This window comes from Tursiops truncatus, chromosome 10 (assembly GCF_011762595.2).
Source record: "Tursiops truncatus isolate mTurTru1 chromosome 10, mTurTru1.mat.Y, whole genome shotgun sequence".
NCBI lineage: Eukaryota > Metazoa > Chordata > Mammalia > Artiodactyla > Delphinidae > Tursiops > Tursiops truncatus.
The window spans coordinates 36,783,369-36,798,774 of NC_047043.1; the positions used below are offsets into that span (position 1 = coordinate 36,783,369).

The 15,406-nt window shown below is 51.4% G+C and overlaps 1 protein-coding gene across 3 annotated transcripts; it reads right to left on the reverse strand.

Annotated features, from left to right (window-relative positions):
- Nucleotides 1-2,657: 2,657 nt before the first annotated feature.
- On the reverse strand, nt 2,658-13,469 carry PI16 (peptidase inhibitor 16). Of its 3 annotated transcripts, none has more exons than XM_073810795.1 (7): nt 13,240-13,469; nt 9,079-9,300; nt 7,156-7,265; nt 6,783-6,871; nt 5,477-6,154; nt 5,122-5,261; nt 2,658-4,700 (listed from the first exon to the last, which is right to left on the reverse strand). In XM_073810795.1, the coding sequence occupies exons 1-6, from the start codon at nt 13,408-13,410 to the stop codon at nt 5,140-5,142; spliced, it is 1,392 nt and encodes a 463-aa protein (XP_073666896.1). In that variant the 5' UTR covers nt 13,411-13,469; the 3' UTR covers nt 2,658-4,700; nt 5,122-5,139. The 3 variants fall into 3 exon arrangements, with proteins under 3 accessions (XP_073666896.1, XP_033720236.1, XP_073666895.1); XM_073810794.1 differs by having other exon boundaries at nt 2,663-2,800; nt 13,240-13,468; XM_033864345.2 differs by having other exon boundaries at nt 2,658-5,261.
- Between the last annotated feature and the right edge of the window lie 1,937 nt (nt 13,470-15,406).

A 15,406-nucleotide genomic window follows, 5' to 3' on the forward strand; every position in this document is an offset into this window, starting at 1 on the left:
TGACCACTGCCCTGGGGTAACTTTTCTTCCCATTGCTCCACCCTCAAGTCCTGTTTTTGCAGCAATTCCTTCCTGTGGTCCCCCAGATTCAGGAGTCTGAGCTGAGCTGGTCCTGAAGAGCCCCTCCCTCTGACAGCCACCTCCTCCTAGGTGTCTGGAGAAGCCAAGGTAAAGAGCCAGCCTGGGTGGGCCTTTCGAGTCACTTTGAGGGGAGGCAGTGCCGTTCCCAGGTAATACCCTGGGATTTCTGAATTTCTGAATTTCAGGGTCTTGACTACATTTCCCAGGTTATCTTCCACCCAGAAACAGCAAGAAAATCACCTTTGATGCTCTGTCTCGGTTTTTAGTTGAGCTAAGTACAGGTTTTTATTCCTAACCATTTTCAGTTCAGTATTAAGGTGCGTGTGTTGTGTATGGTAAGTGCTCCCTTTGTCTCCTGAACCTTTCATTCTTTGAGGGCTGAAGCCTCACCTGCTCCCCTCCCCCAACCCCCCCTAGCACCTGGCATGTTTCCTCTCAGTCCTGGAAACTAGAGTGACAGGGTCCTTATCTGAGAAAGGAGATTGGGTTGAATTGGTGGGGGAGGGGTGTGGAGGGTGGAGGGTTTGGGGGGTAGGTGCGGGGAGCTGAGCTGTCAGCAAAAGGAGGGGTGACGGGAGTGGGAATGTCCCTGTGGGGACCCAGTTACCTCCCTCCCCTCCTGGAAAACCTAATTGCAATGGACAAAGCTGGAATGTCCTCTGACAGGCCTTTTGGGACCCCCTGTGATGAAGCCCGAGGTGGCAGTGGTGGTCTTTGCAGGGCTCTACTGTAGCCCTTGTTGCCGCGCCAGTGCCCAGATGCCTGGGAGTCACGCAGAAGAGTGCGGGAGCAGACCTGCCCTACTCTGGTCCTCGAGGCCTCAGAGTGCCAGCCCCCTGCCCTCCTTTTGAACATGCCCTCCCATTCTCCTCCCCTCCCTCACTACTATGGGATACCATGTCTTGGCTTCTGTTATTTACCCCAGAAAATTTCCAAAGAGATTCCTGCTGCTGGTCTTAGTAGGTTTTCTCATATGACAGGTTGGGCTGGAACCTGAGTGCTGGAAACAGGTGTTCTTGCTTTGCAGGAGGCTGGTACATCCCACCCCAAAACTGAGAAAGATGGGTTTGGGCCTCCACAGTCTGGCTCTGCCCAGAGGCTACCTCACCTGACCACCTCATAGAACTTGGGACTAGCTTGCAAAGACAGGCCCACAAAGGGAGGGATGCCCTTCCCCCCTCAGGAAGGCAAGCAGGGTCAGCATCTGAAAATCAATTAATGTAATACATTCTGTCCATAGAAGGAACAAAACCACACAATCATCTCAATGGACACAGGAGAAGTGTTTAACAAAATTCAACATCCCTTCATGATGAAAACATTCAAAAACCTAAAAAGAGAAGGGAGCTTCCTCAACCTAGTAAATGGCATCTATGAAAAACTCGTAATTAATATTATACCAAATGGTGAAACACCTAATGTTTTTCCCCCTGAGATCAGGAACAAGACAAGGCTCTGCTCTTGCCGTTAGTCAACATTGTACTGGAGGGTCTAGCCCAGGCAACTGGGAAAGAAAATGAAATATCTGTGTTAGAAAGGCAGAAGCAAAACTGTCTCTGCAGATGACATGATCTTGTATTGAAAATCCTAAAGAATCCACTAAAAATACTGTTATAACTAATAAATGAATTCACCAAGGTTGCAGGATATAAAATTGATGTACAAAAATCAATTGTATTTCTATACACTTGCAAAGTGAAAATGCAATTAGTGAAACAATTTCATTTATAATAGCGTAAAAATTAATAAAATACAAATTTAATAAAAGAATTACAAAACTTATATTTTGAAAATTATAACACATTGTTGAAAGAAAGTAAAGAAGACCTAAATAAGTGGAAAGACATCCCATGTTCATGGATCGGAAGCCTTAACATTGCTAAAATGGTGGATTACATAATCCCTATCAAAATCTCAGCTGACTTCTTTGCAGAAATTTGACAAGCTGATCCTAAAATTTATATGGAAGTTCAAGGGTCTTGAAAAAAGACTGGAAATTCACAGTCTTGAAAAAAAACAAAGTTGAAGGACTTGCACTTCGCAATTTCAAAACTTAACTACAATGCTACAGTAATCAAGATGGTGTGGCATTAGCATAAAGATAGATACATAAATCAATGGAATATGATTGGGAGTCCAGAAAGAAACATTCACACTTTAATTCACACAATTAACGTAAAAATTTTAAAACACAGATATAAATCTTCATGACGTTGGATTAGGCAATGGTTTCTTAGATGTAACACGAAAAGCACAAGCAGCAAAAGAAAAAGTAAGTCGGAAGTCCTCAAAATTAACAGCTTTTGGGTTTGAAGGATATCAAGAAAAATTGAAAAGACAACCCACAGAATGAGAGAAAATGTTTGCAAATCATATATCTGATAAGGGACTTGTATCTAGAATATGTAAAGAATTCCTACAACTCAATAATAAAAAGACAAATACCCCAATTAAAAAATGGGCAAAAGACTTGAGTAGATACTTCTCCAAAGAAGATATACAGATGGCCACTGAGCACGTGGAGAGATGCTCAGCATCATTAGCCATCAGGGAAATGAACGTCAAAACCACAGCAAGATACTACTTCACACTCACTAGAATGACTATAATCGAAAAAGACAGTAACAAGTGTTGGTAGTGTGGAGAAATTGAAACCCTTGTACATTGCTGGTGGGAATGTAAAATAGTGCAGCCACTTTGGAAAGTAGTCTGGCAGTTCCTGAAAAAGTTAAACATAGAGTTACTATATGATCAGAGTAGCCAAATGATACCACTCCTAGTATGTACCCAAGAGAAATGAAGACATTGCCATACAAAAACTTTTACATGAATGTTTGTAGCAGCATTATTTATAATAGCCAAAATGTGGAAACAAGCCAAGTGCCCAACAATTGATAAATGGATAAATAAAATATATTCCATACAAAGGAATATTACTTGGTAGTAAAAAGGAATAAAGTACTATCTCATGTTACAACATGGATGAACCTGAAAATATGCTAAGTGAAAGAAGCCAGACGCAAAGGCCACATATTGTATGATTCTATTTATATAAAATGTCAGAATAGGGCTTCCTTGGTGGCGCAGTGGTTGAGAGTCCACCTGCCGATGCAGGGGACGCGGGTTGGTGCCCCGGTCCGGGAAGATCCCACATGCCGCGGAGCGGCTGGGCCCGTGAGCCATGGCCGCTGAGCCTGCGCATCCGGAGCCTGTGCTCCGCAACGGGAGAGGCCACAACAGTGAGAGGCCCGCGTACCGCAAAAAAAAAAGTCAGAATAGACAAACCCATAGAGACAATAGATTAGTGATTGCTTAGGGCAAAGGCTGGGGGGCGTGGAGGGAAAATGGGAAGTGACTGCTGAGGGGTGTGGGGTTTCTCTTTGGGGTGATAAAAATGTTCCCAAATTGTGGTGATGGTTGCACAACCCTGTGAATATACTAAAAACCACTGAGTGGTACACTTTAAATGAGTGACTCTTAAGTTATATGAGTTATACCTTAATGGAGATACATTCTATCATCTCATACACACACACACAGCCTTCAGCCCTGGACTGATTTGTATGCTTCCTGTTTAGCTGCCCCTCCCCACCAGCCCCAGCTGGGTCCCAGGCTGCCCTCATCACCTACCATTGCTATCCCTACTCACACACTTGTGCTTTCCTGCTCCACAGCACTTCGGGACAATCCTGTGCTTCCCTGGAGGGTGTCTGGGACTCCAGAGCCCTTTCTCAGGACTCCTCTAAGCACCAAGGGTTGGAAAAACCATGCTGAGGTACATTTCAGACCTTGTGTCCTGGGTGGGCGTGGGCAGCAGGACCCCTGTGAAGAGGTCGTATGCCACTCCTTGATCCTGGGTCACGAACCCAGCTAGGCTTCACTAGTGACTCCCAGAGCTGGGAGAGTCAGCCCAGCACCCTTCGCCAACCCTTGGCCCTAGCCCCTTTCCGCCGGCTACCTGAAGATTTGGGGTCGGGGGTTAGGAAGGAAAGGAAAAGTGCCTCCAAGAACTAAATGGAATGTTTGGGGGAGAGGGCGTGTGAAGAAGGAACAGTTGCCATGAGTCAGTAGGGGAAGAGGTGAGCCTCTCAGGGACCCCCGCCCAAGAGCCCTCCCTTGCCCCCTTTGTTGCTCACAAGCATGGCGACTGGTCCTCTTACACAGGCTTTTATTCAGGAGTCAGGGGCTGCCTCCCTTCCCTGGTCCCTGCCTGCCCCACCCATAGAACTCCTCTCAGATGGGGCTTGTCCTTCATCTGCCCCTCACGACACCCGCTGCCTGCTAAACAGGAAAGTTAGGGGACCGGATACTCAGGGAGAACCTTTACCTTGCCCAGGCAGACAACCTAAGGCCAGGCAGGCAGGGACCTCCCCAGAGTCCTCACTCACCGCCCCCCCCAGACTGAGATGGGAGGAACAGAAGGGGTCCAGACACATGCAGTCAGTGGGCAGCAACCTGAGCTCGCAGTGGCCAGGCCCCATGCCCGCAAAGATGTCTGTGGATGAGGCACATGCCCTGCAGCCTTTCCCTTCCAGAGGGACTTCAGCCAAGAAACGTCTTGTTTGGCGGGCTGGGGACAGGGTGGGGGAGGTGGCAGGAGGACAGCTGACCTCTTCACCCTGGGAAGGCAGGAAGCACTCCTGGGAACAGCCTTAGACTCCAATGGCTCAAGGAAGAGGCCAGGGGACTGGAAGGGGCTGAGGGGTTCCTGGGAAGCCCTGCGATCTTCTGTCCCTGGAAGAGCAGGACTGTGGCCACAGTACAGCTGGAGAGTGGGCATAGGCCACAGGAACACTGCTCAGAACAATCTGCAGCTGGCTGAAGGGTGGACCTCCCCAAAGGCAGAGGCATCCTGGGGCAGTGCCAAGGATTGTCCCTGTCGAGGCCTCCTGAGGGCACAAGGCCTCTGGCCTGGAGTCTGGCTGGGGTGAAGGGGGCTGCTGGGCCACAGAGAGGACCTTCCAGGAAGCTGTGGTCTCTTATTGGAGAAAGACAATCCAGAGTGGGCATGAGGCTAGGGTCCCCCCCATGAGGCCTTGCCTTTGAGTGGTGACCCCTTCAGAAGATTCCAGCCAGCACCAGGGGAGGCAGTAGCAGCAGTCCCAGGAGGAGGCCCCAGCCGTGCCCAGGGCTCGAGTTCAACCCTGACTTGATGCCATGCTTTTCAGGGCCCTCTGCACCTGCAGGAAGGGAGAGGCTTTGCCTCAGCCTGGAGACAGCTCTGCCTGACCTCCCACCCACCCTACCAAGGCATGCACGTGGGGCCCAGCAGCCAGGGAGGAAGCTCCTACTCGGAGGGTGCATGCCCCGCCGTGCCTGTATCATCTATACTAGAGGCAGGGTGCTGACATTCTGGAGCCAGGAGGGAAGGTAGGACGGGCGCTACAGGCCTTACCTGGCAAGGAGGACTGCAGGGCCAGGGTACGCCCACCCATGGCATTAGCGGTGGCAGAGGCACTGGGGGAGTTGGACAGGGACTTGGAGGAGGTGTGTCCCTTGTGCTCCAGTGTGGCCTGCAGCTCACCTGGCTTGTCCTGCGCTGGAAAAACTGAGGCCAAGATCTCACTGGAATGAGGCGACTCGGCCTCAGCCTTGCCCTCCTCCTGGGTGTGGGGTAGCGGCTCCCATGTCCCCGTCAAGGACATCTTGGGCTGCAGAGAACTCTCTGGGCTCCTGGAGGGCATTCTTGTACTGCTGGCCTCTTTATCTGCTGATTTGGGGGTAGGATCATGGGTTGATTTGGGGAGGGTAGCCGGTCTCTCATCCAAATAGAGTAGGCTGTGAGTTGCCAAAAAGGAAGGGACCTCAGTTGCTAAGGAAGGTGGAGCCTCTGTTGCCATGGAAGGGGAGTCTTCTGTTACTAAGGAAGATGGGGCCTTGGTTTCTACAGCAGGTAGAGCGTTTGTTGCCAGGGAGCCTGAGACCTCTGTTACCAAGAAGGATGGAGTTTCCGTTGCTAAGGAAGAAGTGATACCCTCTTTCCTAGAGCCTGAGGCTTCTGTTGCCAGGGAAGATGGGGCCTCAGTTACTAGGTAAGGCAAATCCTGAGCCTCTTCCGGGCCTCTGATGGGTTCTGATAAGAGACACAAGGCCTGGCATTAGTGCTGCAAGCAGGGCCCCGCATCCCTCACCCCACCGCAATCAAGGTGAGGTGATCAAATGTCCTACAAAGACACACAAACACACATGCACACACCCTCTCCAGTGAGTATGTCCCTCATTGATAATACATGTTATTTCTTGTGACTGACAGTTGCCCCTCCATCCACCTCCTTGTCCAAGTCTTCCCCTCTCTACACACGCATTTCCACTTTTTCAGGGGATTTCTCCCGCTGGATTCCTGTTCCTAAAACACCCATCGCATTGCAGGCCTGGCCTTTGGAGTCCCTCTGACCACCCATCTGGCCACGCCCCCCACCTCCACCCCCGCACCCCCTATGCTAAGGAGCCCCCAACTCTCCTCTACCCTCTGCTTGGAGGGTAGTAAGCTGTTCACTTGGAATGCCAGGGCGCCAAAGTGGTGCGCAAGGAGGGCAAAGCAGCTAAAGCGGGCTTGGGAACCCGGATGGGGTGGGGCCGCTGAGGGTTCCTGCCCTGGCCCACGCACCACTCTGGAGTCTTGGAAGACACCAGACCATCCAGTAGGCGTCCCCTGCCTCACCTGCCTCCCCCCACCCCACCCCACCCCACCCCGGACTCACCACACAGGGAGTTTTCACAGTGGTAGCCCAAGGGACATTGGGAGCATGGAGTTCCCTCCTGGTAGGGCCTCTGCCCCTTCACGTTCCCCCTGCAGGAGGGGAGGAGGATGCTGGGGGGAGGGGTGTCCCTGCCAACCCCTGTCCCTATCCCTCATACACACACCTAGTCTGGAAGCGCTCCCTGGGTCTTACTTGCCCTACACTAACTTGCCGGGCCAGTAAGAGCAGACTCCCATGGGTGCCCTCGCAGCTCCTCCAAGGGTATAGGGTATGGACCCAAGATTGGCCCCCTTCCTCCTCCTTGACTGTGTCCAGCTCAGCCCTCCCCTTGGCTCTGCCCACCCCCTTCCCCCAGGGCTCCCTCCCCACTCACGGGGGCTCATAGTTGCAAACCAGCAAGTGGATATCGGTCTCCTCAACGCCCTGGAGCTTCTCACAGAAGTGGGCACCACAACCAATCCTCTCTGTCTTGGCCCAGACCACCTGAAGGAGGGAAAACCCAACAGTTTAGCCTGCGCAAGATGGCTCCTAGCTAGTGTCTCTCTACATCAGCCTTCTATGAGTGAGGAGAGGAGGAACCCTATATGTAAGATCCAAGTCCCTGAGGACACACAGCTTCAGGACAAAACTCTGAACAGGGGGCTTGGGGGGAAATTTGTCCCAAGCAGCCTACTCTCCTCTACCAACCACACACACTATTTCACTAGGACTCTCCCTCTGAAAACCTTCCCCTTTGATAGACCCTCATGAATTCTTCTTGTGGGCTCCTTCTAGAGGCCCTTGCATTTTAAACAAGGGATATACAAAGGAATGAATCTCAAATGGGAGAATCTTAAACATCAGCAACAAGCAAAGGCCAAGGAAGGGAACAGGAGGAGCCATTTTGGAAGTAAAACTTCCCCCCAAATCATAAGTAAGCAGGGACCTGCCCTGCCATTTCTAAGTGCGGGTCTCCTAACTGGTAGAAGGCGTTCTGTCTTAAGTATAAACTTTAAAAAGTCAAAACAAACTTTGTGCCCTGCCATTGGCTGAGACAAGCCAATATAGCCTCCCTTTGCTATTTCTAGGCCCAGTCTGCCCAGGAGTCACTCAAACTGAGGCCCGTTTTTTGTTGTGAGATCTGGCTCTTGCTGTTAATTCTGCACAACTCCCCAGGATTGGGGTCTTGCTGCTTGAATCAGCTGAGAATTCCCGAGGGACCACTGTCGAGCATCTCCCAGGCAGAAATGACCCCAGAATGCACAAGCACTCAGCCTTAGAGAACACAGGGGTAGAGATGGGGCAGCCCGACTCCTGCTGGGCACTGACAGCAATTCCTGCAGGAGGATGTATGTACGGGGAGTGTGAGAGGTGGCAGGGAAGAGAGAGAAGGGGGCAGGGAGGGCTGGGGCCTCACAACTTCCTGATCTGGGTGGGTGATGTTAGGATTTCCTTCTCTAAAGATCAGCACTAAAAATACCACCCAAAGAAACACTGGAAAATGGAATTGGTGGATATGGGTGGGAAGATGGTTGGTTCATTTCCTTTTTCCTTTTTTAAAATTTGTCATGTTATTGTTTGAACAACAAATAAGCATTGGGAAGAAAAAAAAAGAATTCAATAACACTAATGTTAATTCCCCTACACACACCCCTATGCCCCTTGTCTGCAAACTCAAACTTACAAAATGCAGTAAAACCCTGACATAGCAAGAGGCAGGAAATGCTCTCGGAAGGCTCTCTGAAACGTTCACTTGGTGACAGCTTACTCTCTTATTTCGTATGTAGTTTTTCAAGGCAGAAGAAAAATTGTGTATTTGCTTTATCAGTCCCTGGCAGATTGGAAGCAGCAACTTAGACACTCTGAGAAATGACAAGAGGGACAGTGAGAGAGAGAAGACCGAAGGCAGGGGGAAGCCCTTCACTGCTGGGGCAAACAGCCGTGTGTAACCTCGGCCAGAGGACGAGACTGCTTAGAGCTCGATCAGGATCGCCTGGCACAGTAACTACCTTCCAGGAAAAAGGCTCTGGGACACCTAATTCAGGTCTCTTCAGGACCAGGAGGCCGAGAGGGGCCGCCTAGGTTTTCAGAAGATTGTGGTTTTTAAAGAGACAACTGAAAATGGTTTAGACAGTCTGAGAAGCAGACTTCGTTGGGGGCCTGGACAACACATGAATTCCTGTGGAGAGATGACTTTTATGAAGGATGCAAACGGGGCTTACGGACTCCCGGGCTCTGACTGGAGAGGTGGCCCCGCCCGGCCCTTCCCGGCCCCGCCCATTGCCCTGTGGCCCCGCCCGCCCGTCCAGCTTCGCACCTGCGTGTAGTGGCCGCACATCTGGCCTGTGGCGCAGGTGGCGGCGCTGAGGTTGTAGTGCTCGCGCTCGTGGTGCCACTCCTCCATGGCCAGCGGCACGTCCAGGCCCTCGTCCGTGATGGCGAACAGGTTCTCGCCGCGACGCCCGCGCTCCTTGTTGTGGCCCCACACGCACTGCTGCGCATAGGCCTTGGCGAAGGCGGCCAGCTCCTCGTCCCACCTCTGCGGGTCAGGTTGTGAGGGGGAGGTGAGGACGCCTCGGGCTCAGTGGAGGCGGGAAAGGAGGGTGGGAGAGGGAGGTAAGGATGTCCAAATTGGGTGAGGATCAGAAAAGAAGGTGGAGGGTGTTCTGGGGGGCCTCTGGAGGCCGAAGACCCTCCCCTCCTTGCAGGGTGACTCGTGGACATGATCTGGAACACAGCTGTGCTGATGGGGCGCTTCTGTGGGGAGGTGGGAGGGTACCATCCCAGGCCATGGGGTTAGGCAAACTTGGGACCATTCACCAGCTGTGTGGTTTTAGACAGATTGCCTAACTTTCTGAACTCTCATAGGACTTTGGGAAGAAAAAATGAGATGATGTTTTTGATAATGGGATTATTAATTAATACTAATATCATTCTATTTGCAAGGTGGGTGGTGATGCCCCTGCCAGGGCTGCCTGAACTGTTCTGAAGCACACACGATGTCCAGTGAGATGTTCCGGGGCTGGGTTGTTTATTCAGCCATTCCACTCCCTCTACCCACCCACCAGAAATCTTACTTGAGGGGCCAGCACCCCCTTTAACCTCCCACTCTCCCCTTGGGATAGCCCAGCTTTACCAGCTCTGGGCTTCCCTCCCAGTTGCTCTCTTGTCAACTGGACAACCCCTTTCCCCAAGAAAATTAAGTGTGTGTGTGTGACCCTCGCTGAGAGGCCTATTTTCAGAGCCTTGGTGGCCCAAAGAGCTGTCAGGTCCCAAAGGCAGTGTTCTCCAGGGAGGACCTCAGGTGAGATGGTGGGAGGGGGCATTTCAGGTTAGAGGGCCTCTGAGGTTCTGTGTCCCAGGCTGGAAGGATGGGCCCAGTGTGGGTGGGAAGACAGATTAACAAGGCATCTGACCAAGAGATTGAGGAAGGAGGCCTGGATCCCATTAAACTGTCCTTGGCCTCTCCTAGAAATGGATGGCCTGGCAGCAACTCTTGCTCCACCCTCTGGGGGCCTGCCAGCGGTGGGAGCCAGACAGCCCATAAAGTACCAAGAGCTTGGGTGACCCTGAGGGGAGGGGGCTGTGTGGCCACACCCACCCCCCCTCCCAGGGTTCTCAGGAGCAGCTGCCTGGGGTACGGATGGGAGCATTGGGCTGGGATAGTAAAATGCTGTAAACTCAGGTGAATCCCTTTCCCTCTGTGGGCATTTTTGTCCCAAGTCACTGGTCCCTGAGGCTCTCTCAAATTGGTAGTAGTGGAGGATAGGGAGCGGGAAAGGGGCAGGGTGCTGGGGACCAGGCTCAGGGTGTCTGGGATGACCTTCGGGGCTCCAGACTAGACTGTAAGCTCCTTCAGCATGTCTGGCCCAGTGCTGGCCCAGAGCAGGTGCTCAACAGACATTTCTCAGCTGTTGATGACTGAGACACAGCCCTGCTTAAAGCAGTCTCTCCTACAGAGCTCGGCTGTAATTTCCATCCTGACTGGATGCCTGGAGTCCCACCATTAGAGAGTCATTCCTGTGAGTCTTAAGGCTTCTCAGTTGTCCAGAGACCCCTGTGGAGGTTCAAGAGTCAAGGTACCCACCCTCACTGGCCACTTGGTCACCATCTGAAAGTAAGTCCATTCATTCATCCACTCATTCATTCAACAGTCCTGAGCACTATGCCAGCCCTGGGGTGACAGCAAGGACTAAGAAGCCCAAGTTCCCAGTGTCATAAACTGTTAACTGGGCCACCATGTGGTAACTGACAGATATGCGATGGGTAGTATAGGGGCACCAAAAGAGGGCCATTTAGTGCAACCTGAGGATGGAGAAGGAGACATTAAGCTAAGTGTTAAAAGATGAGGCATTGGCCAGGTGGAGAGGGGAAGGGCATCCTGAACAGAGGGCAAACATGAATAAAGGCATGGAGACGGGAAACGTTTTGGTGGGGGAAAGATAAGCTGCTCGGGTTACTCAAGGAGAAAGTGTGAAGGAGAGGAGGCTGGAGAGGTAGACAAGGCCAGACACATAGAGTGGGGCTTCTCAGGAGCTGGGGCTTTATCTGGAGGCAGCAGGGAGCCAATGCGAGCCATGGAAGGGTTTTGAAAAGGGTCAGGCCAGTGTGTTGGATCATTCATCCTGGTAGTAGAAGCCAGAGGCTGAGAAAGCAGGTAGAGGCTGTTCTAGAATTCCGTGGGAAAAGAAATGAAAGACTGAACCAGGGTTGTGTCAAAGAGGTGGCGGAGGGGTGGGGGGGAGATAGGATTCAAGAAAAATTGAACCTTCTGGGAGGTAAAAGTGGTGATGATTAGACTTGGAGGCTGAGGGAGAGAGAAGAATCTGTGATAACCCCCACCTGCTTCACCCTGGATCCATTCCCTCTTTTGTTATCAAACACTTTTTGCGCACTTACTGTGTGCCAGGCCCTGTTCTAAATGCTTTACATATAGTCACTCATTTCATCCTTTCAACCACTCTACAAGGGAGTTATTATAGTGTTATCATCCCTGATTTACAGTTGGGGCACAGAGAGGTTAAGTAACTTGGCTGAGGTCACATAGCTAATAAATAGCAAAGTCAAGATTTGAACCCAGGCCATCTGACTCCAGAGTCTCTGTATTTACCACTGCTGAAGCTGGGCCTACGCCTTGTCCCTAATTTATCCTAGTGTCCCAGTCCAGCCTTATCTTCCCCTCCTCAGATCACTTCCTACCAGGCAGCAGCATATCCCATCAATATCTGAACTGCTTCCTAGAATGTTGCCCCACTCCTGAGGTCCATCTCTGTCTACAAAGCAGCTTGCAGCCTGTGTAGCCCCCAGCCTCAGCCAGCAAGACTCTAGGGCATCAGGGACCTACAGATGGGGAAACTGAGGCCCAACAATGTGTTCCAGGCCTCAACTGGGGAACTGTTGGCAGAGCTGGTAACAGAATCGGGAGCTCCTAGTTCGTTGTCTGCAATTCCTGGTTGCCAAGGCCGACAGGGCTGTGAAGGGCGGTGCTGTGTGCATCCGTGGAGCCCTTCCTAGATCTTTTTCATAGGTCATCCTGTCTGACCCTCAGGGCAGGGACTGCCCGTACCATGTGATCAGGAAACAGACGCCTTTGAAGGTAAAGGGTCCACCCAGAGTCACTTCAGCTGATTGGACAGAGCTGTTAGAACTCTGGTCTTGGACGCCTGGTGCAACCTTGCTCTCAGGCAACAGCTAGGGGGTCCCTGGACACTGCCCCTCACCTAAGGGTGACTGGAGAATAAGGGCCAGTGTAGCCCTCAGGGAGGGCAGGAAGGGGGTGAATTTCTCACTTTATCTCTTTCATGTAAATATACCCTACTATACTAAAAATATATGTATGTGTACTTCTTTTAGATTTCATTTTCCCCCATTCAATATTATATCTGTGAGATTCTGTCCATGTTGATGTTTATGTAGCTCTAATTATGACATCATTTTACAGATGGGAAACTGAGGGTCCTTACTAGGTTAAGGGACTTATCCCAAATCACAGGCCTTGTGAGTGGTCGAGACAGATTTTGATCTGTGTGATTCAGAGCCCTGTCTACTTCTGGTTCCTGTTCTCACCCCACCTCCTTAGTACATCCCTCCTACCCTGGGTGCTGGGACTCATCCTGCTGCCCTATTTTTTCTTCTCATCTCCTTGGAAGGTATCTGAAAGATTGTTTCACCAAGGTGTTAGGAACTTCCTGTGTTCCCCCTCCCAGGGGCACATGCATTTTAGGAAGGGCTGGGAAGGGGTCATTGGATCAGGGAGCAGGGCTTTCAGGCCTGGGTCTACCAGCTATGGGACATACAAGCCCCTGAGGGACCAGCAAGTCTCTCTGAGCCTCAGTTTCCTCATCTGTATAATGAGGCTGCTTATGGGGGCCTGTGAATTCTACAATGTCAGGGACTGTTCCTGCCGGAGAGATGAATCCCCGAGATAGCTTCCACTCACGCCGTGAAAGGGGTTGGTGGGGGCCCTGGCCACACTTACCATTTGCAGCATGTTGGCGGCTGGTGGGGACACCTGGGATCGGTAGAGATTGTGCAGCTCCACCATCACGTGTTTTTCATCATCACTGAGGGCTCCGGCAGGGCCCATGGCAGCCCCCAGCAGTAGCAGCGGCAGCAGCAGACGGGCCAGGAGGCTGCGGAAGTTGTGCATGTTGGCCAGTCCTCTCTGCCTCTCCCGTTCAGGGGTCTGGCAGCTGGAGTTAAAGTCCTTCCCACACAAGCACCACCCTGGCTGGGGCGGGCGGGAGGGGCTGTGTCTGGTGGCCTGGCCCAGTTCAAACAATGTCTCGGGGAGGGCTGGGTGCTTGGGTCCCGACCAGAGTTGCGTCCACTCCCAGCATTAATCTCCCCTCAGAGTCCTTGGCTAAAGCCTCCTTTCGCTTGGTAACAGGGGCTCAGGCCAAGAGCTGTGTGAGTTCCGCAGTCCCTCCTGAGTTGTGGACAGGTCTCCAGGGGCAAAATCACAGTAACCTCTGCAACGACTGCTTGCACCCCAGGTCACACCCACTGGGTGCTGAGGACAGGTAACAAGAAGGGAGTCACATGGATCCTACCCCCAGAGGACTGGGCAAGGTGAGGAAGCAACAGGCGGCGTGTGGCAGAATGGAGGAAGACAAGATGTATTTGGCAAAGGTTGGGCCAACCTAAGTCTGAATCCTGGTTCTCTTCCTTTTCTAGCTGTGTTTTTGGCAGTTTTCTCAACTGAACCCGTGACAGTAATAGTATCTACCTAACGGAACTGGAAGGAGGATTAAATGAGATCAAATGTATAAAAAGCACCCAGTACAGTAACTGGCACATAGTAGGCTCTCAGTAACAGTAGACAACCACCCAGCCTTGGAATAGGCTTTTCACTATGGATACAATTGTGGCTTGCATGTGCTTGAGGTGCTCATTTGGAAGTGGGATGCTGGGACCCTTCCTGCTCTGAATATGTAGAAAATAGAATGTGTCTGTTTTTGACATCAAGAGAGAGCAGAAAAGCAGAGTGGTGAGTGAGTTGATATAGCAGGAGCTCTGAGGTGGGTGTATTGGAAGGGAAATAGGCCCAGTGGCCAAGCACTTGCATTGTAATGACCATGCAAGGGCAGGGACCAAGGTCTTGGCCTTGGTCCCTGCCCTTGCATGAGGTAGGACGTGGGAACCAGTACTCTGGAGTTTAGCTGGGATCCTTGAAGCCTGCACTTTCAGTGAACTATACACATAAAACTGGTTAAGATAGCCCAATGAGCAGCATTTATTCACCCATTCATTCATCTGTTCATTCAACAAAGATTTACAGAGCTTCTCCATTGTGCCAGGCACTGAGCTGGGTGAATAAGACAGAACTGGTCCCCACCATCACGAAGCAGGGAAACTGCCAGGAAACGTGTAGAGCATTGCGGCTAAGTGCATGGGGCTTATCATCTGGGTGGCCTTGGGCAAGTTATTTCCCTGCTTGCTGGCCTCAGTTTCTGTAAATTGGGCTTAGAACAGAACCTACCTCATAGGATGGTCATGAGCGTTAAATGAGTTAGTATACTGATAGGGCTTGGGATAATGCCTGGCACATACTAAGTGCTCATTGAGTTAGCCAGTATGAATGTATTCATTATTATTATTATTATTATTATTATTATTATTATTATTATTATTATTATTATTATTACAGGTGGGAGAAATTACAGGGCCTCAAGTTGTAGTAGAGAAAAAAATACAGCAGCCTGGCCTGGCTTTTCCTCTGGGGAAAAACCCCCTTGGCCTGGCGGATCTCACAGCTGGACGGGGAGGACATGCACCCTTGGAGGGCAGAGGATGCAGACTGAGGAGGTGGAGAAGGAGCCTGGTTTGCCTGAGAGGGGAGGGTGAGATGGAACAAGACTGGGAGGCCGACCAGAGCTGGCCCGAGTGTTTGCGGACCGCTGCACGCAGCCAGAGGGCCCTACTCTGTACATGCACATGCCCACACAGTGCTCAGAGTCCTTGCTGTGTGGGTGACCTCATTTACTCCTCATATGACAGCTCTGAGGTGGGTCTCATAATCACCACACACGAGGAAACTGATGCTCAGAGAGGTGAAGTGATTTCCTCAATGTTGGGGGCTGAGGAGGGGTGCACCAGAGCCTGGGACCTGCCACTGGGGAGAGAGGGAGGTTGAGGGCAAGCAG

Bases quoted from the DNA above. Each gene is read 5' to 3' on its own strand.
- PI16 (XM_073810795.1), bottom strand. From the start codon at position 13,410: ATGCACAACTTCCGCAGCCTCCTGGCCCGTCTGCTGCTGCCGCTGCTA. The intron at 9,301-13,239 runs GTAAGTGTGGCC...CCTGACCCGCAG, and splicing joins CCGCCAACATGCTGCAAATG to AGGTGGGACGAGGAGCTGGC. The intron at 6,872-7,155 runs GTGAGTGGGGAG...CCCCTCCTGCAG, and splicing joins GTTTGCAACTATGAGCCCCC to GGGGAACGTGAAGGGGCAGA.